The sequence below is a fragment of the Tamandua tetradactyla genome, chromosome 3, assembly GCF_023851605.1.
Source record: "Tamandua tetradactyla isolate mTamTet1 chromosome 3, mTamTet1.pri, whole genome shotgun sequence".
Classification (NCBI taxonomy): domain Eukaryota; kingdom Metazoa; phylum Chordata; class Mammalia; order Pilosa; family Myrmecophagidae; genus Tamandua; species Tamandua tetradactyla.
In genome coordinates this window covers 97,092,576-97,117,999 of record NC_135329.1, presented here as the reverse complement: position 1 = coordinate 97,117,999, position 25,424 = coordinate 97,092,576, and the positions used below count along the sequence as shown (strand labels likewise).

Genomic DNA, 25,424 nt, shown 5'->3' with positions numbered 1-25,424 from the left:
TGTGATGGATTGCTTTTCTCTTGCTGCTTTTAAGATTCTCTCTTTCTCTTTGACCTCTGACATTCTGATTAGTAAATGTCTTGGAATACGTCTATTTGGATCTATTCTCTTTGGGGTACACTGCACTTCTTGGATCTGTAATTTTAAGTGTTTCATAAGAGTTGGGAAATTTTCAGTGATAATTTCCTCCATTAGTTTTCTCCTCCTTTTCCCTTCTCTTCTCCTTTTGGGACACCCACAACATGCATATTCATGAGCTTCATATTGTCTTTCAGTTTCCTGAGTCCCTGCTCATATTTTTCCATTTTTACTCCTATATGTTCTTTTTCTTGCCCAATTTCAGATGTTCCATCCTCCAGTTCACTAATCCTATGTTCTGTCTCTCGAAATCTACCATTGTAAGTTTCCAATGCTTTTTTCATCTCCTCTACTGTGCCTTTCATTCCCATTAGTTCTGTGATTTGTTTAGAACCCCTGGAAAGCAGCACTGTCTGTGGTCACCCAGGAAACAGCCACCCCACAGCATGAGGTGGTGGTGTGAGGAGGGGTTCTGAGATGGCCATGCCTGGGAGGGAAGGAAGGGACATGTCTCCCGTGAATCCTCAGATCCTCAGGTACCAGCCAGGTCTGGGACATAACTCAGGTTCTGCATACACTGGCCATGCCCCCCTTACCACCTCCCACCCCCAATTTTCTATAATGGTATTCTCAAAATGTTTAAAAAATGAGTAGTGTGAAAATTGGGAAGAAAAGTTCCCAGAACCTGGAGAACCTGAGGGTTTAGTTTGAAAATTCTTAACTTGTCTTGAGAAGTGACAAAACAGAGCTGAAAAGACCCTTCCAAATTTCTTCTAGAAATAAACAGGAATGATCTACAGTGGGGAAAGAATCAGATCCACGTCAAACTTATTAGAAGACTCCTGGACATAAAACTAATGGAGACTTCACAATTCTGATGAATAATAACTTTGGAAATAGAATTTTAAAAAACACAGACTCTATCAAATAAACATGAGATACAATACAGACAAGCTGCCATTCCAGTTCGCAGAGCTAAGACCATCTGTTCACCCTCTTTGGAAAAAAAAAATGACTCTGGAGGATGCACTTATGAAAGAAAAGAAAAGAAACCTAAAGAAAAATGAGAAATGAGGAACAATTTTCAGAAAAATAAATAGGAACACTAAATAGTGGATTCAAATGTGTGATTAAAATAAAAATAACTATAATCATCTTGATCTAAAACCCCAGGAGTGTTAAGGTACTAGGTAGCAAGAGGATAGAGTGACAAGAATGAAGAAAAGCAAGGCAAACCTTTTAAGGAGAGATGTAGAACATATCTAAATCTAGGCAGGGTTAACGAGATGGGGTTAAATGTGTTAAAATGTTGGGGTAATCACTAGTATATAATGTAATGAATGTTTCAAGTGAAATCATGCAATGACTGCTGGAAGTGTGACTTCCCAGCTGACAGGTGTTGCAGATGTATCACCCTTTCTTTAATTAAGGTGTCTTTCCCTGGATGCCCTTCTTTGGACACTTTCACTTCCTTAGAACTGCAAACTTGTAACTTATTAAATTCCCTTTCATAAAATCTGTTGCAGTTCTGGTATATCACAGTCCCAGCTGCTTGCAGGCTAAAACAGGTGTGAACTGATATTTGCACAGGCTACTTTCTTTAAGCTGCCTCCCTCTAAGAAGGTGCTCAAAAGTTTTGTGACTTCCTCAGATGTCTGCTCTGTTATCATTACAGCTGATACAGATTTCATAACTGAGCTTTTCTGCTGTATTTCACTGTCTCTGTTTTTATGCCAAGCACAATCTTTTGAAATGACTGTAAGATGGGGGAAATCACAGCCCGATTTCACTCGATGGGAGAACATGGTGATGGGATATCAGCGTCTGCACCCAGAGGGAGGGACTGAAAATCAGCCCATCTCACAGCCCCTCATCGTCGTGACCCATGCCAGGTTATAACAAAAGAGAGATTTGGTGTGCAGGTGGTAATTTAACTATGGCTATTAGAGGGTGCTGCTCTGGTGCCCCCAAAAGCAGCCTCAGAAAAGGCTCTGGGTGCAGGTGGGTTATTGAAAGCTGCTTCTGGAGAGCAGAGATGAGAAAGATGGAGGTGAGAATGGAACGGAGGAGAAGCCAGTGGGTGGCTCTTTATGGAACTGTCACCAGGGGCACCTGCATCGATCCCAAGGGGCAGCCCAGTGAGGCTGTGCAGTGCCTTTCAGAATTGTCCACCCAAAAGAGGTGGGGAAGCTTGGGCCACAGCTCCCTTCACCTTTGAGAGTCCTCAGTCCTCAGTCCTGCATGACAGCTTATTCCACTTTGCCCCAGCCCCAAAGCTTCGGACCCCTCCTCAGCACCGCGAGGGGGAAGTGCTGCATCTCTCTCTCCTTCACTGAAGACCACTGTTCTCTCTCTCAGGCCCAGTTCATCTTGGCCAGGGTTCAGGACTGGCAGGGGCCGGGCTGAGAGTGATGGTCAGCACAGCCACCTCCATGCCACATCCAGCCTCAGCTTCTCCCACCACCCACCTGATCTGACCCCTCAGGTTCCATGCCCACATGGGAAAGACTGATTTTCTTTCCTGATCTATGCTCAAATCTGACCTTAGAAATTAAGTCTGGAAGTAATGATGGAAGGGGGGGCAGATTTTGAGGAGGAAATCCTCATTTTAAAAGACATGGGCCTTAGGGGAGGCCATGCATGACCTCTGACCACTGCGTGGGGGGTTCTGATCTCTAGGGATACGGAAGGGCTGCTGCCTGGGGACTCTGGGTGAACTGGGTTCCAGTACTATCAGGCTCACCCACCCGAATGTCCCTAAGCCAGCTACAGGGTCCAGTGCATTCCCCCCATCAGGCCCTGACCTTGGCATGGAGGACCCACGCTGCATACACCAGTGCCCCCCAGCTCCCCACCCTCCTAGGGGAACACATGCCATACACAGCCACTACAGCTCCCCACCCTTCCAGGGGGACACATGCCCAAGCATCAGCACCAGTGTAGCCTGACACTGAACCTATGGCTCAGCCTGGTCCTGCCCAGTGCCCACCCAGCCCAGTGTCCCAGCCTGCCCCCAGCATCCCTTGGGTGGAACACTATGCCCGAGGACCTCCCTTCTTCCTGTAGGCAGCATCTTTCTCACTGGTCCCTGGAGGTAGTTTATGTGAGAGGTGGTTCACAGAATATGGGGTAAGAACAGATAAAGAGGTTGAAAGGCCAACAAGAAGTGAGCATTACCAAATAAGTGTCACCGTGGGCCGCAACTCTGTCCCTCTGGTACCTGCTGAGAAGTGTAAAGAAGGTCCTGCACAATTGTCAACCCCAGGTCTCTGAGAGAGGTCCTCTAGCTCCCACTGGCTGAGGGTTGCCCTAGGAAGCATGTTCCTGGTACTTTACAATCTCAAAGTGCTGGCTGTGCTGGCTCTGTTAGTTTTTGCCGCATTGTGCTTAGAGCCAGCCACTTATTATCACTTGGCAGTGCAGCTTGTTCACCTGGGCAGTGCTGGCTGGGTGCAAGTGGGTCAGGTCAGTTCTGTTTGTCCTTCCAGGGCTGCAGGTGGGTCAGGTCTGCTCACTGTATCCTTCCTGGGCTCCTATGGGACAGGTTTGCTCTGTGTCCTGGGCTGTGTATGGGTCAGGTCTGCTCCACATGTGTGTCCTGCAGGTGTGTCAAGTTTGCTGTGTGTCCTGGGCTGCATGTGGGTCTGGTTTGGTCTGTGTGTCTTTCCTGCAGGCTGGTCAGGTCTGCTCTATGTGTCTGTCTAACAACTAGGTCTGGTCTCCTTCATGTATTCTTCCTTGGCTGCAGGTGGGTCAGGTCTACTCCTTGTGTCTGTCCTGCAGGTAGTTTGTTCTGATCTGTGTGTCCTGGTGGCAGGTGGGTCAGGGCTGCTCCATGTGTCTTTTCAGGGCTGCAGATGAGTCATTTCTTTTCCATGTGTCTGTCCTGCAGGGTATCAGTTCTGCTCCATGTGTCCTTCTTGAGCTCCTTGTTGGTCAAATCTACTCCATCAATCCTTCCTGGGCTTCAAGTGGGTCAGCTCTGCACTGTGTGTCTGTCCAGCAGACAGGCCAGACCTGCTCCATATGTCCTGGGTTTTGGCTGGTCAGGTGTGCTCCAGGTGTCTGTGCTGCAGGCTGGTGTGATCTGTTCCATCTCTGTCCTACAGGTGAGTCAGGTTTGCTCCATGTGTCTTGGGCTGCAGGTGGGTCAGGTCTGCTCCATGTGTCCTTCCTGGGCTGCATGCAGGTGAGGTCCTTTGTGGCTTGCACGTTGCTCAGGTCTCCTCTGCCTGTGCTGGGCATGCCCTTCTCCCAGAGATATTATCAAAGGACGATATCTTTCCCAATTGAAAAGACTTCGTGAGCTGAGGCTGTACATTACTCATCTCATTATTGCACTCAGATAATGTGATGATGACCAGTGAGAGGTGAGACCAGCGTGCTGACCAGCTCCTTATGCAATCGCAGCCCCCGCCTGCCCTGGGTCCCCGCCCCACCTGGGAACCTGCATCTGTCCATGCACAGGAAATCCGTAGTCTGCATTAAATCCACTCCCATCCAGCGTCCAGATTATTCACTCATATCTCATTCCATATTCTTGTTTTGTATTCATCTGTAAAGGTTTTTTATTCATTTGTAAGACTATCCATGTAACAATCATAACGAAGTATTATTACTAATATATACCATGTACACTTAGCAAAGCAACATTTCAATATGTCATATTTCCCATAATATTAGGCAATGTGTATACAAAACTTGATGTATGATTTTATAATTACATTTTAAAAATTGCCTTTCAACTCTTCTAAGGTGACATGATAGCACATATTAATATTTAACATACGATATTGCATTGAAGCTACTATATAAAACAAGGATAAAGTGCTGCTGATTGTTCTGGGTTGTGTGAGAACCCTACAATGAGCACATTTTAGCAGTGCAGCCAACACATGGGAATAGGAAGTAGAGTACCACAGGGGATACTTCATTTGTCTTATTTCTATATCAGAGAAACTTGCAGAAATTTCTGCCGATTAGCTTATATCCTCCTTAAAATGCTCAGCCCAGACAGACAGAAGGTAGGGTCTGTTTCTAGGCTGCAATGGCTGTGAACACCCCCAGGCTTTACTAATTTTATTTTGTGTATTTATTTGGTGATATGCATTTCTTAAGAATCTGTTGTGCTCTGCAGAAGCAACAAAGCTGAATAATTCACAGTTCCCACCCAATGAGCACACACATGACTGGTGGAGAGAGGCATGCACCCCTGGTTTATTTAGCTTCCCTGAAAGTGGCTCATCTTTCTCATTTCTCTGGACAGTTCTGAGGACATAACCCACCCATGCCTTTCCTGCAGTCCCCATGATTGCCTTTCCTGTGCTCGTGGCAGCAACACAAATTTCAGTGAATTGATGGAATAGGAAAGGAGTGTGGGCATCTTTCCCAGGGCTGGGTGTCTCTACTTCTCTAAGTTATGGTTCATTCAAAGAGGCAGAACCAGTAGGAGACAGAAGAAGGGGTTTACTGCAAGAAATTGGCTGACATCAGTGTGAATCCACGGGGCAGGTGGTCAGGAAGGGCATGCTGGTGCTGGAAACCTGCGCATGGGTCCTTGGGCAGAATTTCTTCTTCCTAAGGGAAGCCTCAACTCTGCTTTTGAGGCCATAAAACTGAACGAATCAAGTCCACAAAGATTATGCAAGATAATCTCCCTTGCTTGAAGTCAATCGGTTATGGACATCTACAAGTACAGTTACAAAACCATGTAAATTAGTATTTGGTTGTATAACTGGCAACTTAGTCTAATCAAGCTGACACATTGAAAACATCACCAGTCCACTCCTTGTCATCTGGGCACTGACACATCTCCTTTATTTATCTCCAAATAAAGGCAACAGCAGAGATTTAACTGTTGCCACACATGACACAACTATCCTATGTACAACCCCAAAACATGCTAATGCTTCCCACAGAAGAGGATGCAAAGTCCTTCAGTGAGTTTCACTCTTCCTCTTTGATTTAACCTAATAAATATGATAAAAAGTAGCTATTATCAATGGTTGGGTGATAATGAGTAAAAGAGCAAAGGAAATAAAAATATTTGATTAATACATATATACAAACATATTCTTGGCAAAATAAGGAAGAACTATTCAACAACTACAGCCCTCATTTCTGCAATTGACCATGTAGATGTAGCTCATGTTTATCACTACCTTGTTCCACTACCATGTTCCCTTTCCCCTCAGTGAGCACCTCAGCTGGCTGTGGTTCTTTGCCTGGTGGGGAGACCCAAACCTTCAATCCTGGAGTTTCTGGGCCATTGGTAGTCCTGTCTGGATTGGGTTGTTGCAGTTTTCCATTGATTTTAATCACAGGGCATGATAGGACTAAGAGATGTCCTAGGGGATCTCCTATATTCAAGGAAAATTCTTCTCTATCTCCTTTGTGTACTTGAAGTCCGATTTCCCTCTGATGATCAGGGTCAATCACCCTAGACAGAACAGTAATCCTCTTCCTTGCCTGTTAATTCAGAGGCATGAGGAGCCCAAAGTGGCCAGGTGGGAGTCTTAACTTCCAGTTCAATAGAATCATTGTTGTGTCTCCTGGTGAGAGCACTCCTCCTTTTGGAACTCAGACCTATAGACCAGTCTTAGTCTTAGACACATTTTTTGAAATGTGACAAACATACAGAAAAGCACACAAATAATAGCTGCATAGTTGTGTAAGTTTTCACAAACTGTGCCCACAGCTCCTTTTACCTAACTTATCAACAGATGAGAAAAACGTAGGGAATAAAAATAAATAATAGGGGAAACAAATGTTAAAATAAATTTAGATTTAAATGCTAGTGATCAGTGAAAGGCAGGGGTAAGGGATATGGTATGTATGAATTTTTTTCTGTTGTCTTTATTTCTTTTTCTGAATTGATGCAAATGTTCTAAGAAATGATCATCATGATGAATATGCAACTATGTGATGATATTGTGAATTACTGATCATATATGTAGAACGGAATGATCATAAGTTAAGATGTTTGCATTTTTTGGTTGACATAAAATTAAAATCAAAGGAAACTGAAGAAAAGCAGGGAACAGAGGACAAAATTCTGGGCAAAAGTTTAAGTTCCTGAGTTGTACATATAGAGGCTTTTCAAAACTTGTAGTCCTCTGCCCTTTTTGGCCTGTGGCTGATTTACTGGAACTTCCCTGTTCTCCAGGATTAGGTATAGGAGATGATTTGAAAGTAGGATTTTGCAGCCATACCTAGCCATAGTAGAAGGATTTTGAGTGCTCTACTTTTTCCTTGCTAGCTATATTTGATGCCCCCTTTTCCTGTGGAGCAGTCTCTGATCTTTTCTTTTGGATTCTCTTCCTATGATCAGCTTGTTGCTCCAGAAAAAGCTTCATAAGTTTGAGTTGGCCTGTTTGGCCTATCTTTGCCCAGAGACTGCTGAGGAGTCCGAGGCCCTCATACCAAGGTTAGTAGTGGGAGGTAAGAATTTTAAATTAAGGTTAAAATTTAGGTATATACGGCTGGCGTACTACACCAAATGTTAGGAAGAATGGCAAGAGTGTAAATTGTTGCAGTAACTTTTGAGAGAATTTGGCTACATCTAGTAAAGTTAATGCCATGTGATCCAAAAATCCATTTCTAGGTATATGCTCTCAAGCAGGTTTACAAGAAGACATATATTATATATTACAGTGTTCATTGCAGCTTGGTTAGTAGTTACAGAAATTTGCCGAATGTCAGTCAACAAGAAAATTGATAAATAACTTATTATATCTTCATACAATGTGGATTTTACAGCAGTAAAAATATTAATGAGCTAGAGTACTTCAGCAGTAGAATGTTCACCTTCCATGCAGAAGATCTGGGTTTGATTGCTGGACCATGCACCTAAAAAAGAAAAAAAAAAATTAAAGAGTTAGAATAGAATGTGTGTTAAAATTAATCTTGAGAGAAAAAAGTTGCAGGAAGAAACCATGGTTATGATGCCATTCCTTATAAAGTTGAAAAATAATGCTATATATTGTTTATGGATACTTATGTGTAATAAGTATAAAGGTTTGTATAACAATGATAAATGCCAAGTACAGGATAGTGGTTACTTCTGGGGGAAAAGGGAAGGTACTAGGATGGGACCACATACACAAGGCCCATCAGTTTCTGTCAGGTTTTAGTAAAGAAATCTAAGTCAAATAGGGCTAACTGTTAAGGTTAACTTATTTTGTATTACCTTTTATATGCTTGAAATAAAAGGAAAAGAAACAGATAGAAAAAATATATAGTAAAAAGTGCTTATGCATAAATATACAGTGGGTTTCACCCCAACTCCAAAGTTATCTTGATAACCAAGACTGAATCTAACCAAAATGGACCTGCCTGACATGTGCAGTAGCTTAGACTTCAACCTACAAGTCACCTGTACCCCATTCTTCCATTTTCTTAACATATGTTCTGTGACTAAGCATGTAATCAATCTGCACATGCTCAATAATTAGGTCACCTTTAATTACATCATCTGGGGCCACTGTTCTCATTACCCTAAACCCTGCCCATCTTTTTCTTTAATAAAAACTTACCAGAATTACTGCAGTTCTGGGAGACAGATCTTGGGCTGGTAGGCTATCTGCTCTCCTACTATGTGCCTAGTAATAATCTCTTTGTCTCTTTGAAAAAAAATAGAAAATAACAACAGAATGTGTGGCAAGCTCATAGATAAGCGTGCATTAAAGAAGAGTGTGGGGAGACCCTTTAATCACCAATTATCCCTTTCTTTTGATTTTCTTGTAGCCTGGAGGGGCGATTTGAAGATTAGGAGCTGCAACAGATTCTTAAAGAAGAGTGTGGGGAGACCCTTTAATCACTATTTTCTCCAGCCTCTGAGAAGGCTGAGGTGGGACGATTTGAGTATAAGCTACAGTATTGACTATCTCATACCATGGTATTTGGCTCCTGTGTTATTTTTGTGTTTCCTGTTTTAGTTTCAGTGTGTTTGTAGTTTTGAAACTAGGCTAGAAGATGTAAAACAGGTTTTGGGGAAAAGATTAAAAAAAAGGAAGAATTAAACCAGACAAGTATGTGGTTTGGAATTCTTAAAGAAATGATGACTGTTAGTGACTGAGATCCCCTCAGCACCATTGGGCCTAACCCAGGAGAAAAAGTTCACCATGGAAAGCAGTTCCACCTGAAGACAACAGTGTAGCATGTTGGGGGTGGCCGTAGCCTTGAAGTGAGGCAGATACTTTGCCTTTCTTTTGGAATGTCTGGCAAAATGTGAATTTGGAATAAGTGGTCCTGAAGCACTGATTTGGTTAGCTCAAACCAAGGTTTTTTTTCTTCAGAGGCCAGACCTTATAGGTCTGACTTTGAAGTCTCTTCCTCTTCGAGGGCATCCAGTATAGATTCTGCGACTGCTGTGAGCAACTGGTGTTCTTTGGTGGGGGTGATTGGGAAGGAGAGAGTTGGCCTTTCCTCAGCCATTCCAGATGAAGCCACTTGCTCCAAGGCTAGTTCAGGAAAAATGCTGGGAGCTTTCTTAGCATTCTTCTGATGGGAAATAGGCATGTTTTTCTCACAATTTGGGTTTCTTTTCTTTGGAGCACTTGTCAGCTGGATATGAATTCATGATCCAAGAAGAAGTCTGGGGACAGAACACAGTTGGCTTTGAAAGTTGAGAGTTTTTTTTACCAACACTGCTGGCTAAAGTAAAAATAAAATACTCTTGTTTTCAGAAGTTTTTACTCTTTTGGAAATAACATGGTTCCTGAGTTACCAGTATTCTTGGTCAGTGTTACAATTATCTTTTTTCCCTTGGGCAGCTTCACTTCTTGGGAGGCTCAGTGTTCTCAGCTGTAAGATATGCATAATGATAGGACCTACCTACCCCATGGATTTTCTGAGAAGATTTGATGTATAAAGAGCCCAATGGTGTGTGACACACAGTGTGCCTTCACTTAAAGTTGGCAGCTATCATTAGCTCCATCACATGAACAGATATAAATGGTGAGCCAGCTTGCTTCTCTAGATAAAAATTGCTGCAGAAATTTGGTAGTGTCGCAACTGATACTTGTATCAGACTATGAAAAGAAACAAAGTCTCCAGAATTACTTTTTTCCAAACATTTTAAAAATTGTACTAACAATGTACAACTTTAAATATCCTATTTTAACCACTATCAACTGTATAGTAGTATTACTTGCACAGTAATTTGCTTCCATCACCAGTATTCATTACCCCAACTTTTTTATCACCTCAAAAAATCTGTACCCATTAAGCAATAACTTCCTCTTCTCAGCCCCTGGTAACCTATTTCAGAATTGCTTTTTTTTTTCATTTATTAATTTTAAAAAATTAACAAACAAAAATATTAACATATCATTCCATTCTACATATATAATCAGTAATTCACAATATCATCACATAGTTGCATATTCATCATTTCTTAGAACATTTGCATTGATTTAGAAAAAAATAAAAGGACAACAGAAAAAGAAATAAAATGATAGGGAAAAAAAGATTATACATACCATACCCCTTACCCCTTGCTTTCATTTATCACTAGCATTTCAAACTAAATTTATTTTAACATTTGTTCCCCCTATTATTTATTTTTATTCCATACGTTCTACTCGTCTGTTGATATGGTACAGAAAAGGAGCATCAGACACAAGGTTTTCACAATCACAGAGTCACATTGTGAAAGCTATATCATTGTTCAATCATCATCAAGAAACATGGCTACTGCAACACAGCTCTACATTTTCAGGCCGTTCCCTCCAGCCTCTCCACTACATCTTGAACAACAAGGTGATATCTACTTTAATGCATAAGAAAAACCTCCAGGATAACCTCTCGACTCTGTTTGGAATCTCTCAGCCATTGACACATAGTCTCATTTCACTCTTCCCCCTTTTGGTCTAGAAGGTTCTCTCAATCCCTTGATGTTAATTCTCAGCTCATTCTAGGGTTTTTCTCAATCCCTTGATGCTGAGTCTTAGCTCATTTCAGGATCTCTGTCCCACGTTGCCAGGAAGGTCCACACCCCTGGGAGTCATGTCCCACGTAGACAGGGGGAGGGTGGTAAGTTTGCTTGTTGTGTTGGTTGGAGAGAGAAAGGCCACGTCTGAGCAACAAAAGAGACTCTCTTGGGGGTGACTCTTAGGCCTAAATTTTAAGTAAACTTGACCTATCCTTTGTGGGGTTAAGTTACATATGAACAAACCACAAGACTGGGGGCTCAGCCTATAACTTTGGTTGTTCACACTGCTTGTGAGAATATCAAGAATTCAACTTGGTGAAGTTGAATTTCTCCCCGTTCTCACCATTCCCTGAAGGGGGCTTTGCAAATACTTTTCCACTCACTGATCGAATCACTCTGGGATTCATCGGGGCATCACTCTGGACAAACCAACAAACTCTCATGTCCTACCTGAGATTCCAAGTACTTATGGCATTCAATCAAACTATCTACATAAGTTATATTAGGAAATGCACTAGTCAAAATATAAATTTTGTAACAAACATTTTTTGCTTTAGTCTCACACATAAGGTGAAATTTTAAAATATTAATTACCATCTATTTTCAGCACCCTTCAATAATGACATTCCTTTGTTCTTCCTCATGCAAAAACATTTTTAAAATTTGTACATTGTACATTTCACTATTATTATACACTCTAGGCATTCCTAGATTATACTATATCAATCTTTAACATCTATCTTTCTTTCTGACATCGCAGGGCTTAGGCATAAGAAGGCAAGCTAGCTCTTAGGGATGAAATGGAGATGGCACACCCAGGAAAAAGTGTAAAACAATCAAAATGGTTTCCTGTGGGAGAAGGACATGGGGTGAAGCATATAGTGGTGTTGTTTTCTTAATAAAGAATTTTAGAACTATTTAGTCCCCTAAACTAACCCCTAGGCAGCCTGTAATCTTTATCCAGGGGGTCCCAGATATTGAAGGTTTGGTTCCAGACTGCTGCAATTCAGCAAACATTGCAATAAAGTGAATTCCATGTTGTTTTTGGTTTCCCAATGCATATAAAAGTTATGTTCACAATTTGCTATAGTATATTAAGTGCTCAATAGAATTATGTTTGAAATAAATGTGGACATATCTTCATTAAAAACAACGGAATAGGCAGAGCTGCGCTATCTACCGCGGCGGGGGCAGGCGCTGTTCACAAAGGGGTAGGGAAGGCGGGCGGCACCGGGGGGCCTCAGGTGCAGCAGCAACCACCTGAGCAATGGAAAAGAACAGGCCGTGGGTCCAGCTGGAACTCAGCAGCGCGAGGAGCCTCCCAGCCTTTCTCTGCGGGGCATCTCCATGGAGACCGTGATGTCACAGACGGGGGCTCCTGCGGGGGACTACCGGACAGGAGCCAGCTTCGCGGTCTCTCCACTGCCAAGCCCCCCCCTCTGCCAGTGGGCACTGTTGCTCTGCTCGTATTCTCAACCTCGCGGTCCCCGGGGTGCTGTGTCCCCATCCGGGCGGCCATCTCGGCCAAGCCCGGGTGGGGGATTGCCCCAAGGTCCCACTCCCCGCTCTCCCGCCCCTCTCACCTACCCCGTTACCCGCCCGGTCGCCGGCCCGACCAGGAGCCGCAGAGCCTCGCCATGGCCTCCGGAGCCGGAGGACTGGGAAGGGGCGGCGGCAAGATCCGGACACGAACTATCCACAAAGGGCTGATTAAGCCTTATATGCAGGGGCGACCGAGGCATGGGGGCATGCTTAGAAGGCTTACAGAATCCATAAGGAATATTGTGCCAGGATGGCTGCAGAGATACTGCAACACGAATGAAGATGTACTCGGGTGCTCAGCAGACACAGGGGAGGTACCACGTGGGCAGGAAAATAGAGAAGATGAGCGTCTCACGCAGGCCACTGAGGAGAGCTCCAGTACTAGTGATGGGAGGATCACTCCTGCACCAAAAGTCGATAATACAGAAGAACCTTCAACAACTAGCTCTGCTTCAAGTCATGCAGATGTGTCAACAAGGCCTTCTCTTCATCAGAGCCATCTGCAGTTCTCCATGTTGGAATCCCCTGCCTTATACCGCCGGTCGACTGCATCATTGGCATTGCCAATTGGCGGTTCTGGATTTTCCTTTGTAAAGAAAAATCAGCATGATGATAACAGCTCAACTACCAGTGATTTTTCTTCAAGAGCTTCTGATAAAGATATAGCTGCTGCAAAGTATCCTTCAGTCCCACCTCTGTGCTCCATAGAGCCTGAGGCTTCTCCAGCTGCCCCACAGCACATTGCCACCAGCTCAAAAAACCCAGCATTCAACCTGTCTGCCTTTGAAACATATTCGTCTTCACTTGGGAATTCTTCGATCCTTCAAACAAATCAGTTTGGGGATTCTCCTTTTTATCCTGGAAAAACAACATATGGTGCTGCCTCAGCTCCTGCAGGATGGTCTCAACTACAGAGTACTCCTTATCAGGCACCAGTTAGAAGACAGATGAAAGCTAAGCAACTCAATACACAATCTCTGGGTGTGACTAGTTTAGCAGCTCGGCGAATATTACAATCCTTAGAGAAGATGTCCAGCCCTCTACAGGATGCAAAAAAAATACCTTTTGCTGTTTCGTCAGCTGTGAATTATCTTGATAGAAGTGATATATATTCCACAGATTTTCAGGCTAAAAAGATTAAGCTGGACTCTCAGTATCCCCCTGTTAAGGGACCTTTGATCCCAAAGCCAGTTTCCATAGCAACAAATCACGCTGTTCATTTTAAACCATCTGTGATCCTTACTCATAAATTGAGAAAGACTTATCAAAGAATAGCTGACAACTACAAGAACAATACTCAGTATGAAAAAAGTGTGACACCAGGACAAAATAGACAACAAGAAAGTGGATTTCCATGCCCAAATTTCAGTCCACCTACAGCCTCTGGGTTATCTTCTGGAATAGGGAATGGAGGCAGCAAAACAAGACAAGACAGAACACACTTTGCTGCAACTAAATTGCCAGAGGAGAAGGGAATGGAAGTACCGGTATTATCAAAAATCTCTCCACCAATCACCAGTTCTTCACTGACTGCCTGCAGTTCAAGTTCCTCCGGAACCACACTTTCCCCTCCATCACCCATCAGTTCTTCACAACCATTACCAAATAAGGAACAAATGACCTCTCCAAGCGGCACCAGCAGTCCTGAGATTCGAGGTTCATCTCCAGTTATAAAAGTCACGGAGGCAGATATACAATCTCCACCATCTAGTGTGCCTGCTACAAAAGCAGAAATCTCTGACACCACTAGTACTTCAGACCCAGTGATAAATACTTCAGCTCAAAATATCACTTCTGTGAGTAATACAAACTGTAAGAAGAAACCAGATGAAGTTTTTGAAGGCCTGTTTAGCCAAGTAAAATCTGTGAAAGTGGGAAATGTCCTAGATTTTGTGGAAAACACCAGTTTCACATCATCGAAGGTAGATCCTTTTCCTGCTCAGCATACTATGACAAGCCAGGTAGTTGATACAAAACCAGCAATAGGTAGCTTTACTCCTAGTGTAACTGGACTTGAGGAAAGTTTAAAAGGTCAGTCATCATGGCGGCATAAAACATGTCTACTCTGGAACAAAGTTCCGGAGAAGTGCCTGGTCTGTGAAGCTGCAAAGTTGCCATCAAGAGGTGCTGCTAAACAGACTGGAAGTGGGACATCAAATATAAATGGCAAACCAAATGTCTCTGCATCAGGGTCCGGCTTTGGACACAAATGTAATCCAGCAGTAGGAACATGGGATTGTGATACCTGTTTAGTGCACAACAAACCTGAAGCACTAAGATGTGTTGCTTGTGATACAGTCAAACCTGGAATTGGTGTTAAGTGGTTTCTTACATGGCCTGTAAACTCAAGCAGTCCTGAGGTTCGAGTTTCATCTGTAGTTGTAAAAGTCACTGAGGCAGATATACAATCTCCACCATCTAGTGTGCCTGCTACAAAAGCAGAAATCTCTGAAACCACTAGTACTTCAGACGCAGTGATAAATACTTCAGCTCAAAATATCACTTCTGTGAGTAAAACAAGCTGTAAGAAGAAACCAGATGAAGTTTGTGAAGGCCTTTTTAGCCAAGTAAAATCTGTGAAAGAAGGAAATGTCCTAGATTTTGTGGAAAACCCTGGTATCATATCACCGAAGGTAGATCCTTTTGCTGCTCAGCATACTACAACAAGCCAGGTAGTTGATACAAAACCAGCAACAAGTAGCTTTACTCCTAGTGTAATTGGACTTGGGGAAAGTTTAAAAGGTCAGTCATCACGGCGGCGTAAAACATGTCTACTCTGGACAAGCGAGGTAGTTCCTACAAAACGAGCAAGAGGTAGCTTTACTCCTAGTGTAATTGGACTTGGGAAAAGTTTAAAAGGTCAGTCATCACGGCGGCGTAAAGCATGTCTACTCCGGACAAGCGAGGTAGTTCCTACAAAACGAGCAAGACGTAGCTTTACTCCTAGTGTAATTGGACTTGGGGAAAGTTTAAAAGGTCAGACTTCACGGCGGCGTAAAACATGTCTACTCCGGACAAGCCAGGCAGTTGATACAAAACCAACAATAAGTAGCTTTACTCCTAGTGTAATTGGACTTGGGGAAAGTTTAAAAGATCAGTCATCACGGCAGCGTAAAACATGTCTACTCCGGACAAGCCAGGCAGTTGATACAAAACCAACAATAAGTAGCTTTACTCCTAGTGTAATTGGACTTGGGGAAAGTTTAAAAGGTCAGACTTCACGGCGGCGTAAAACATGTCTACTCCAGACAAGCCAGGTAGTTGATACAACACCAACAATAAGTAGCTTTACTCCTAGTGTAATTGGACTTGGGGAAAGTTTAAAAGGTCAGTCATCACGGCGGCGTAAAACACGTCTACTCCAGACAAGCCAGGTAGTTGATACAAAACCACCAATAGGTAGCTTTACTCCTAGTGTAACTGGACTTGGGGAAAGTTTAAAAGGTCAGTCATCACGGCACACAAATAAGGAACAAATGACCTCTGCAAGCAGCACCAGCAGTCCTGAGTTTCAAGGTTCATCTCCAGTAGTAAAAGTGACTGAGGCAGATATACAATCTCCACCATCTAGTGTGCCTGCTACAAAAGCAGAAATCTCTAACACCACTAGTACTTCAGACCCAGTGATAAATACTTCAGCTCAAAATATCACTTCTGTGAATAATACAAGCTGTAAGAAGAAACCAGATGAAGTTTGTGAAGGCCTTTTTAGCCAAGTAAAATCTGTGAAAGTGGGAAATGTCCTAGATTTTGTGGAAAACACCGGTTTCACATCATCGAAGGTAGATCCTTTTCCTGCTCAGCATACTATGACAAGCCAGGTAGTTGATACAAAACCAGCAACAAGTAGCCTTACTCCTAGTGTAATTGGACTTGGGGAAAGTTTAAAAGGTCAGTCATCACGGCGGCGTAAAACATGTCTACTCCGGAACAAAGTTCCGGAGAAGTGCCTGGTCTGTGAAGCTGCAAAGTTGCCATCAAGAGGTGCTGCTAAACAGACTGGAAGTGGGACATCAAATATAAATGGCAAACCAAATGTCTCTGCATCAGGGTCCGGCTTTGGACACAAATGTAATCCAGCAGTAGGAACATGGGATTGTGATACCTGTTTAGTGCACAACAAACCTGAAGCACTAAGATGTGTTGCTTGTGATACAGTCAAACCTGAAATTGGTGTTAAGTGGTTTCTTACATGGCCTGTAAATTCAAGCAGTCCTGAGGTTCGAGTTTCATCTGTAGTTGTAAAAGCCACTGAGGCAGATATACAATCTCCACCATCTAGTGTGCCTGCTACAAAAGCAGAAATCTCTGAAACCACTAGTACTTCAGACGCAGTGATAAATACTTCAGCTCAAAATATCACTTCTGTGAGTAATACAAGCTGTAAGAAGAAACCAGATGAAGTTTGTGAAGGCCTTTTTAGTCAAGCAAAATCTGTGAAAGAAGGAAATGTCCTAGATTTTGTGGAAAACACCGGTGTCATATCACCGAAGGTAGATCCTTTTCCTGCTCAGCATACTACGACAAGCCAGGTAGTTGATACAGAACCAGCAACAAGTAGCCTTACTCCTAGTGTAATTGGACTTGGGGTAAGTTTAAAAGGTCAGTCATCACGGCGGCGTAAATCATGTCTACTCCGGACAAGCCAGGTAGTTGATACAAAACCAGCAATAGGTAGCTTCACTCCTAGTGTAATTGGACTTGGGGAAAGTTTAAAAGGTCAGTCATCACGGCACACAAATAAGGAACAAATGACCTCTGCAAGCAGCACCAGCAGTCCTGAGTTTCGAGGGTCATCTTCAGTTGTAAAAGTGACTGAGGCAGATATACAATCTCCACCATCTAGTGTGCCTGCTACAAAAGCAGAAATCTCTAACACCACTAGTACTTCAGACCCAGTGATAAATACTTCAGTTCAAAATATCACTTCTGTGAATAATACAAGCTGTAAGAAGAAACCAGATGAAGTTTGTGAAGGCCTTTTTAGCCAAGTAAAATCTGTGAAAGAAGAAAATGTCCTAGATTTTGTGGAAAACACCGGTTTCACATCATCGAAGGTAGATCCTTTTCCTGCTCAGCATACTATGACAAGCCAGGTAGTTGATACAAAACCAGCAATAGGTAGCTTTACTCCTAGTGTAACTGGACTTGAGGAAAGTTTAAAAGGTCAGTCATCACGGCGGCGTAAAACATGTCTACTCCGGAACAAAGTTCCGGAGAAGTGCCTGGTCTGTGAAGCTGCAAAGTTGCCATCAAGAGGTGCTGCTAAACAGACTGGAAGTGGGACATCAAATATAAATGGCAAACCAAATGTCTCTGCATCAGGGTCCGGCTTTGGACACAAATGTAATCCAGCAGTAGGAACATGGGATTGTGATACCTGTTTAGTGCACAACAAACCTGAAGCACTAAGATGTGTTGCTTGTGATACAGTCAAACCTGGAATTGGTGTTAAGTGGTTTCTTACATGGCCTGTAAACTCAAGCAGTCCTGAGGTTCGAGTTTCATCTGTAGTTGTAAAAGTCACTGAGGCAGATATACAATCTCCACCATCTAGTGTGCCTGCTACAAAAGCAGAAATCTCTGAAACCACTAGTACTTCAGACGCAGTGATAAATACTTCAGCTCAAAATATCACTTCTGTGAGTAATACAAGCTGTAAGAAGAAACCAGATGAAGTTTGTGAAGGCCTTTTTAGTCAAGCAAAATCTGTGAAAGGAGGAAATGTCCTAGATTTTGTGGAAAACCCTGGTATCATATCACCGAAGGTAGATCCTTTTGCTGCTCAGCATACTACGACAAGCCAGGTAGTTGATACAAAACCAGCAACAAGTACCTTTACTCCTAGTGTAATTGGACTTGGGGAAAGTTTAAAAGGTCAGTCATCACGGCGGCGTAAAACATGTCTACTCCGGACAAGCCAGGTAGTTGATACAAAACCACCAATAGGTAGCTTTACTCCTAGTGTAATTGGACTTGGGGTAAGTTTAAAAGGTCAGTCATCACGGCGGCGTAAATCATGTCTACTCCGGACAAGCCAGGTAGATGATACAAAACCAGCAATAGGTAGCTTTACTCCTAGTGTAATTGGACTTGGGCAAAGTTTAAAAAGTCAATCATCACAGCACACAAATAAGGAACAAATGACCTCTGCAAGCAGCACCAGCAGTCCTGAGTTTCAAGGTTCATCTCCAGTTGTAAAAGTGACTGAGGCAGATATACAATCTCCACCATCTAGTGTGCCTGCTACAAAAGCAGAAATCTCTAACACCACTAGTACTTCAGACCCAGTGATAAATACTTCAGTTCAAAATATCACTTCTGTGAATAATACAAGCTGTAAGAAGAAACCAGATGAAGTTTGTGAAGGCCTTTTTAGCCAAGTAAAATCTGTGAAAGAAGAAAATGTCCTAGATTTTGTGGAAAACACCGGTTTCATATCACCGAAGGTAGATCCTTTTCCTGCTCAGCATACTACGACAAGGCAGGTAGTTGATACAGAACCAGCAACAAGTAGCTTTACTCCTAGTGTAATTGGACTTGGGGTAAGTTTAAAAGGTCAGTCATCACGGCGGCGTAAATCATGTCTACTCCGGACAAGCCAGGTAGTTGATACAAAACCAGCAATAGGTAGCTTTACTCCCAGTGTAATTAGACTTGGGGAAAGTTTAAAAGGTCAATCATCACAGCACACAAATAAGGAACAAATGACCTCTGCAAGCAGCACCAGCAGTCCTGAGTTTCGAGGTTCATCTCCAGTTGTAAAAGTGACTGAGGCAGATATACAATCTCCACCATCTAGTGTGCCTGCTACAAAAGCAGAAATCTCTGACGCCACTAGTACTTCAGACCCAGTGATAAATACTTCAGTTCAAAATATCACTTCTGTGAATAATACAAGCTGTAAGAAGAAACCAGATGAAGTTTGTGAAGGCCTTTTTAGCCAAGTAAAATCTGTGAAAGAAAGAAATGTCCTAGATTTTGTGGAAAACACCGGTTTCATATCACCGAAGGTAGATCCTTTTCCTGCTCAGCATACTACGACAAGCCAGGTAGTTGATACAGAACCAGCAACAAGTAGCCTTACTCCTAGTGTAATTGGACTTGGGGAAAGTTTAAAAGGTCACTCATCACGGCGGCGTAAAACATGTCTACTCCGGACAAGCCAGGTAGATGATACAAAACCAGCAATAGGTAGCTTTACTCCTAGTGTAATTGGACTTGGGCAAAGTTTAAAAAGTCAATCATCACAGCACACAAATAAGGAACAAATGACCTCTGCAAGCAGCACCAGCAGTCCTGAGTTTCAAGGTTCATCTCCAGTTGTAAAAGTGACTGAGGCAGATATACAATCTCCACCATCTAGTGTGCCTGCTACAAAAGCAGAAATCTCTGACGCCACTAGTACTTCAGACCCAGTGATAAATACTTCAGTTCAAAATATCACTTCTGTGAATAATACAAGCTGTAAGAAGAAACCAGATGAAGTTTGTGAAGGCCTTTTTAGCCAAGTAAAATCTGTGAAAGAAAGAAATGTCCTAGATTTTGTGGAAAACACCGGTTTCATATCACCGAAGGTAGATCCTTTTCCTGCTCAGCATAGTACAACAAGCCAGGTAGTTGATACAGAACCAGCAACAAGTAGCCTTACTCCTAGTGTAATTGGACTTGGGGAAAGTTTAAAAGGTCAGTCATCACGGCGGCGTAAAACACGTCTACTTCGGACAAGCCAGGTAGTTGATACAAAACCAGCAATAAGTAGCTTTACTCCTAGTGTAATTGGACTTGGGGAAAGTTTAAAAGGTCACTCATCACGGCGGCGTAAAACATGTCTACTCCGGACAAGCCAGGTAGTTGATACAAAACCAGAAATAGGTAGCTTTACTCCTAGTGTAATTGGACTTGGGGAAAGTTTAAAAGGTCAATCATCACAGCACACAAATAAGAAACAAATGACCTCTGCAAGCAGCACCAGCAGTCCTGAGTTTCGAGGTTCATCTCCAGTTGTAAAAGTGACTGAGGCAGATATACAATCTCCACCATCTAGTGTGCCTGCTACAAAAGCAGAAATCTCTGACACCACTAGTACTTCAGACCCAGTGATAAATACTTCAGCTCAAAATATCATTTCTGTGAGTAATACAAGCTGTAAGAAGAAACCAGATGAAGTTTGTGAAGACCGTCTTAGCCAAGCAAAATCTGTGAAAGAAGGAAATGTCCTAGATTTTGTGGAAAACACCGGTTTCATATCACCGAAGGTAGATCCTTTTGCTGCTCAGCATACTACGACAAGCCAGGTAGTTGATACAGAACCAGCAACAAGTAGCTTTACTCCTAGTGTAATTGGACTTGGGGTAAGTTTAAAAGGTCAGTCATCACGGCGGCGTAAATCATGTCTACTCCGGACAAGCCAGGTAGATGATACAAAACCAGCAATAGGTAGCTTTACTCCTAGTGTAATTGGACTTGGGCAAAGTTTAAAAAGTCAATCATCACAGCACACAAATAAGGAACAAATGACCTCTGCAAGCAGCACCAGCAGTCCTGAGTTTCGAGGTTCATCTCCAGTTGTAAAAGTGACTGAGGCAGATATACAATCTCCACCATCTAGTGTGCCTGCTACAAAAGCAGAAATCTCTGACGCCACTAGTACTTCAGACCCAGTGATAAATACTTCAGTTCAAAATATCACTTCTGTGAATAATACAAGCTGTAAGAAGAAACCAGATGAAGTTTGTGAAGGCCTTTTTAGCCAAGTAAAATCTGTGAAAGAAAGAAATGTCCTAGATTTTGTGGAAAACACCGGTTTCATATCACCGAAGGTAGATCCTTTTCCTGCTCAGCATACTACGACAAGGCAGGTAGTTGATACAGAACCAGCAACAAGTAGCCTTACTCCTAGTGTAATTGGACTTGGGGAAAGTTTAAAAGGTCAGTCATCACGGCGGCGTAAAACATGTCTACTCCGGACAAGCCAGGTAGTTGATACAAAACCACCAATAGGTAGCTTTACTCCTAGTGTAATTGGACTTGGGGAAAGTTTAAAAGGTCAATCATCACAGCACACAAATAAGGAACAAATGACCTCTGCAAGCAGCACCAGCAGTCCTGAGTTTCGAGGTTCATCTCCAGTTGTAAAAGTGACTGAGGCAGATATACAATCTCCACCATCTAGTGTGCCTGCTACAAAAGCAGAAATCTCTGACACCACTAGTACTTCAGACCCAGTGATAAATACTTCAGCTCAAAATATCATTTCTGTGAGTAATACAAGCTGTAAGAAGAAACCAGATGAAGTTTGTGAAGACCGTTTTAGCCAAGCAAAATCTGTGAAAGAAGGAAATGTCCTAGATTTTGTGGAAAACACCGGTTTCATATCACCGAAGGTAGATCCTTTTGCTGCTCAGCATACTACGACAAGCCAGGTAGTTGATACAGAACCAGCAACAAGTAGCTTTACTCCTAGTGTAATTGGACTTGGGGTAAGTTTAAAAGGTCAGTCATCACGGCGGCGTAAATCATGTCTACTCCGGACAAGCCAGGTAGATGATACAAAACCAGCAATAGGTAGCTTTACTCCTAGTGTAATTGGACTTGGGCAAAGTTTAAAAAGTCAATCATCACAGCACACAAATAAGGAACAAATGACCTCTGCAAGCAGCACCAGCAGTCCTGAGTTTCGAGGTTCATCTCCAGTTGTAAAAGTGACTGAGGCAGATATACAATCTCCACCATCTAGTGTGCCTGCTACAAAAGCAGAAATCTCTGACGCCACTAGTACTTCAGACCCAGTGATAAATACTTCAGCTCAAAATATCATTTCTGTGAGTAATACAAGCTGTAAGAAGAAACCAGATGAAGTTTGTGAAGACCGTTTTAGCCAAGCAAAATCTGTGAAAAAAGGAAATCTCCTAGATTTTGTGGAAAACACCGGTTTCATATCACCGAAGGTAGATCCTTTTGCTGCTCAGCATACTACGACAAGCCAGGTAGTTGATACAGAACCAGCAACAAGTAGCTTTACTCCTAGTGTAATTGGACTTGGGGAAAGTTTAAAAGGTCAGTCATCACGGCGGCGTAAAACATGTCTACTCCGGACAAGCCAGGTAGTTGATACAAAACCACCAATAGGTAGCTTTACTCCTAGTGTAATTGGACTTGGGGAAAGTTTAAAAGGTCAATCATCACGGCACACAAATAAGGAACAAATGACCTCTGCAAGCAGCACCAGCAGTCCTGAGTTTCGAGGTTCATCTCCAGTTGTAAAAGTGACTGAGGCAGATATACAATCTCCACCATCTAGTGTGCCTGCTACAAAAGCAGAAATCTCTGACACCACTAGTACTTCAGACCCAGTGATAAATACTTCAGTTCAAAATATCACTTCTGTGAATAATACAAGCTGTAAGAAGAAACGAGATGAAGTTTGTGAAGGTCTTTTTAGCCAAGTAAAATCTGTGAAAGTGGGAAATGTCCTAGATTTTGTGGAAAACACCGGTTTCATATCACCGAAGGTAGATCCTTTTCCTGCTCAGCATACTACGACAAGCCAGGTAGTTGATACAAAACCCACAATAGGTAGCTTTACTCCTAGTGTAATTGGACTTGGGGAAAGTTTAAAAGGTCAATCACCACGGCGACGTAAAACATGTAAAGTTCCGGAGAAGTGCCTGGTCTGTGAAGCTGCAAAGTTGCCATCAAGAGGTGCTGCTAAAGAGAAGTGCCTGGTCTGTGAAGTTACAAAGCTGCTAAACAGACTGGATTTGTGACATCAAATATAAATGGCAAACCAACTATCTCTGCATTAGGGTCACGCTTTGGACACAAATGTAAGCCATCAATAGGAACATGGGATTGTGATACCTGTTTAGTGCACAACAAACCTGAAGCAGTGAGATGTGTTGCTTGTGAAACAGCCAAACCTGGAATTGGTGTTAAGTGGTTTCTTACATGGCCAGTGACTTCAGAAAGCCTGTAAATATGACTGCTCCATCTTCTAGCTGCCCTGTGACCACTGGTACTTTTGGATTTCGAGATGAGCTCAAAAGACCCACAAAATCTTAGGAGTGTCTAATAGGCTGCCTTTCTAATAATGCAAAAGAAAATCAGGATGTGTTCTGTATGTCTGCCAAACCAGAGAGTTTAGTACCTGCTTCAAGTAGCAGCACTCTAGCTGACTCTCTGTCATCTGGAAGCCAGCTAGAATTGGACAAGTTTAAGAAACCAGAGGGAAGCTGGGACTGTGAAGTATGCCTAGTGTAGAATAAAGCAGTCTTTCAAATGTGTAGCATGTGAAAGTGCAAAGCTGGGGAGAAAATATGAGCTTAAAGGCTTTGGTATTTCTTCTTCGTTTTCAAATTCAGCATCCTCAACCTTCAAATTTGTGATCTCATCATCCCCTTCCTGGCTTCTCAGACTTTAACAAACACTGGAAACTTTTAAAGGAGGCTTCAAATTTGGTGTGTCATCAGATTCTGGGTTCATGAATTCTATAAGTGGAGGATTAAATTTTCTAAACACATAGGAGATTTTAAATTTGGAGTTTCATATCACTGTTAGCATTTTGGTAGCACCATCTCTTCCTCCAATCCACCTGTGGCCACCTTTGTGTTAGGACAGGTCAGCAATCCTGTGCGCAGCTCTCTCTTTGGTAACTCTACTGAATCCAGCAAATATCAATTTTTGCTATTTTCTCAAGATAAGAAACCAGCAGCCTCATCTAGCATTGGTAGAGCTGTCACCCCATTTGTCTTTGGTCTGGGAAAGCAGCCAATAAACTTCAATCCCTGGTTTCAACTTTGGAGCTACAACCACATCTAGCTCTGCAGGATCCTCCTTTGTATTTGGCACTGGACCTTCAACATCTGCCAGTCCAGCATTGGGTGCTAAGAAGACTCCAACATTTGCATAAAGTCAAAGTGCCAACCGGCCTAATCCCCCAGGCTTTAGATCTGTATCATCTTCAGTAGCATTATTTCCAACTGGTTCTCAGCCTGAACCACCACCTACTTTTGGCACAGTATGAAGCAGTACGAGCCTCCTGTGTTTGCATAACAGCCTAGTCAGTCTGCATTTGGCTCTGGAACAACTCCTAATTCCAGTTTGGTTTTCCAACTTGGCATCAGCACTACAAATTTCAACTTCACAAACAATAATCCATCAGGAGTGTTCACATTTGGTGCAAATCTGCCACACACCTGTAGCCCCAGCCCAGCCTTCAGGCTCAGGAGGATTTCTATTTAACCAGTCTCCAGCAGCATTTACAGTGGAGTCAAATGGGAAAGATATGTTTTCTCTTCTGGAACTTCAGCTTCTGCTTGTAAGATCAAGACTGCTCTCAGATGTGGGAAATAGTCACAATGGTTTTATACCCAATAGTTTTATTAACAAGAGCTGGTTCCCTGCATTCAGAGAAGGGATTATACTATGTGCTGGAGTTATCTGAAGTGAGATCTGCCAGACATCTTTAATTTTGGGATTTTCCTCCTCGCTCTTTCTTTATGCCTCACCCCTTCAAAAAAAAAAAAAAATAGCTGGACTGATGGTTGATTCTTCAGCAAGAATATTATATGATCCAGAAAATTACTCACTGATTTTACCTGGTCTGGTTGTACACAAGAATAGAGGCCAAACGTGAATGACTTTGTGTAAAATCTCTTTGTTTGCACCATTTGTCTATTTCATTTATGGAATTCATAAATTGCATTTATGGAATTCTTTGAGGTTGTAGTTATATTTCAGGAGTTTTGTATTTATTAGAGCGTGAAATGAATGATCTCTATGCTGAGTTTATGCTGTGTATGTGTGAAGTGAGTGGGTTAGGTACATGGGGCACTAAAATTTACTGATAGAAGAAGCCTGACTGAGACTG

General features: G+C 42.6%; 1 protein-coding gene, 1 long non-coding RNA gene and 2 pseudogenes across 3 annotated transcripts in view; all 4 read left to right on the top strand.

Moving 5' to 3' along the window:
* Positions 1–10,143, top strand: part of LOC143677549 (uncharacterized) — a 92,978-nt gene extending 82,835 nt beyond the window's left edge. Inside the window, exons 4-7 of one of the 2 annotated variants that reach the window (XR_013172664.1) lie at positions 3,971–4,187; positions 7,409–7,504; positions 8,824–8,926; positions 9,852–10,143. This is a non-coding gene — a long non-coding RNA (uncharacterized LOC143677549). Of the gene's footprint in view, positions 1–3,970; positions 4,188–7,408; positions 7,505–8,823; positions 9,767–9,851 lie in introns of those variants that run through there. The other variant, XR_013172663.1, reaches the window with a different exon arrangement.
* A 2,149-nt stretch (positions 10,144–12,292) lies between these two features.
* Positions 12,293–21,422, top strand: LOC143675723 (uncharacterized). The gene is made up of 2 exons (XM_077151767.1): positions 12,293–20,155; positions 21,397–21,422. The coding sequence occupies exons 1-2, from the start codon at positions 12,649–12,651 to the stop codon at positions 21,420–21,422; spliced, it is 7,533 nt and encodes a 2,510-aa protein (XP_077007882.1). The 5' UTR covers positions 12,293–12,648.
* On the top strand, positions 20,729–24,145 carry LOC143677545 (nuclear pore complex protein Nup153 pseudogene; annotated as a pseudogene).
* On the top strand, positions 24,116–24,907 carry LOC143675722 (nuclear pore complex protein Nup153 pseudogene; annotated as a pseudogene).
* The last annotated feature ends 517 nt before the right edge of the window (positions 24,908–25,424 follow it).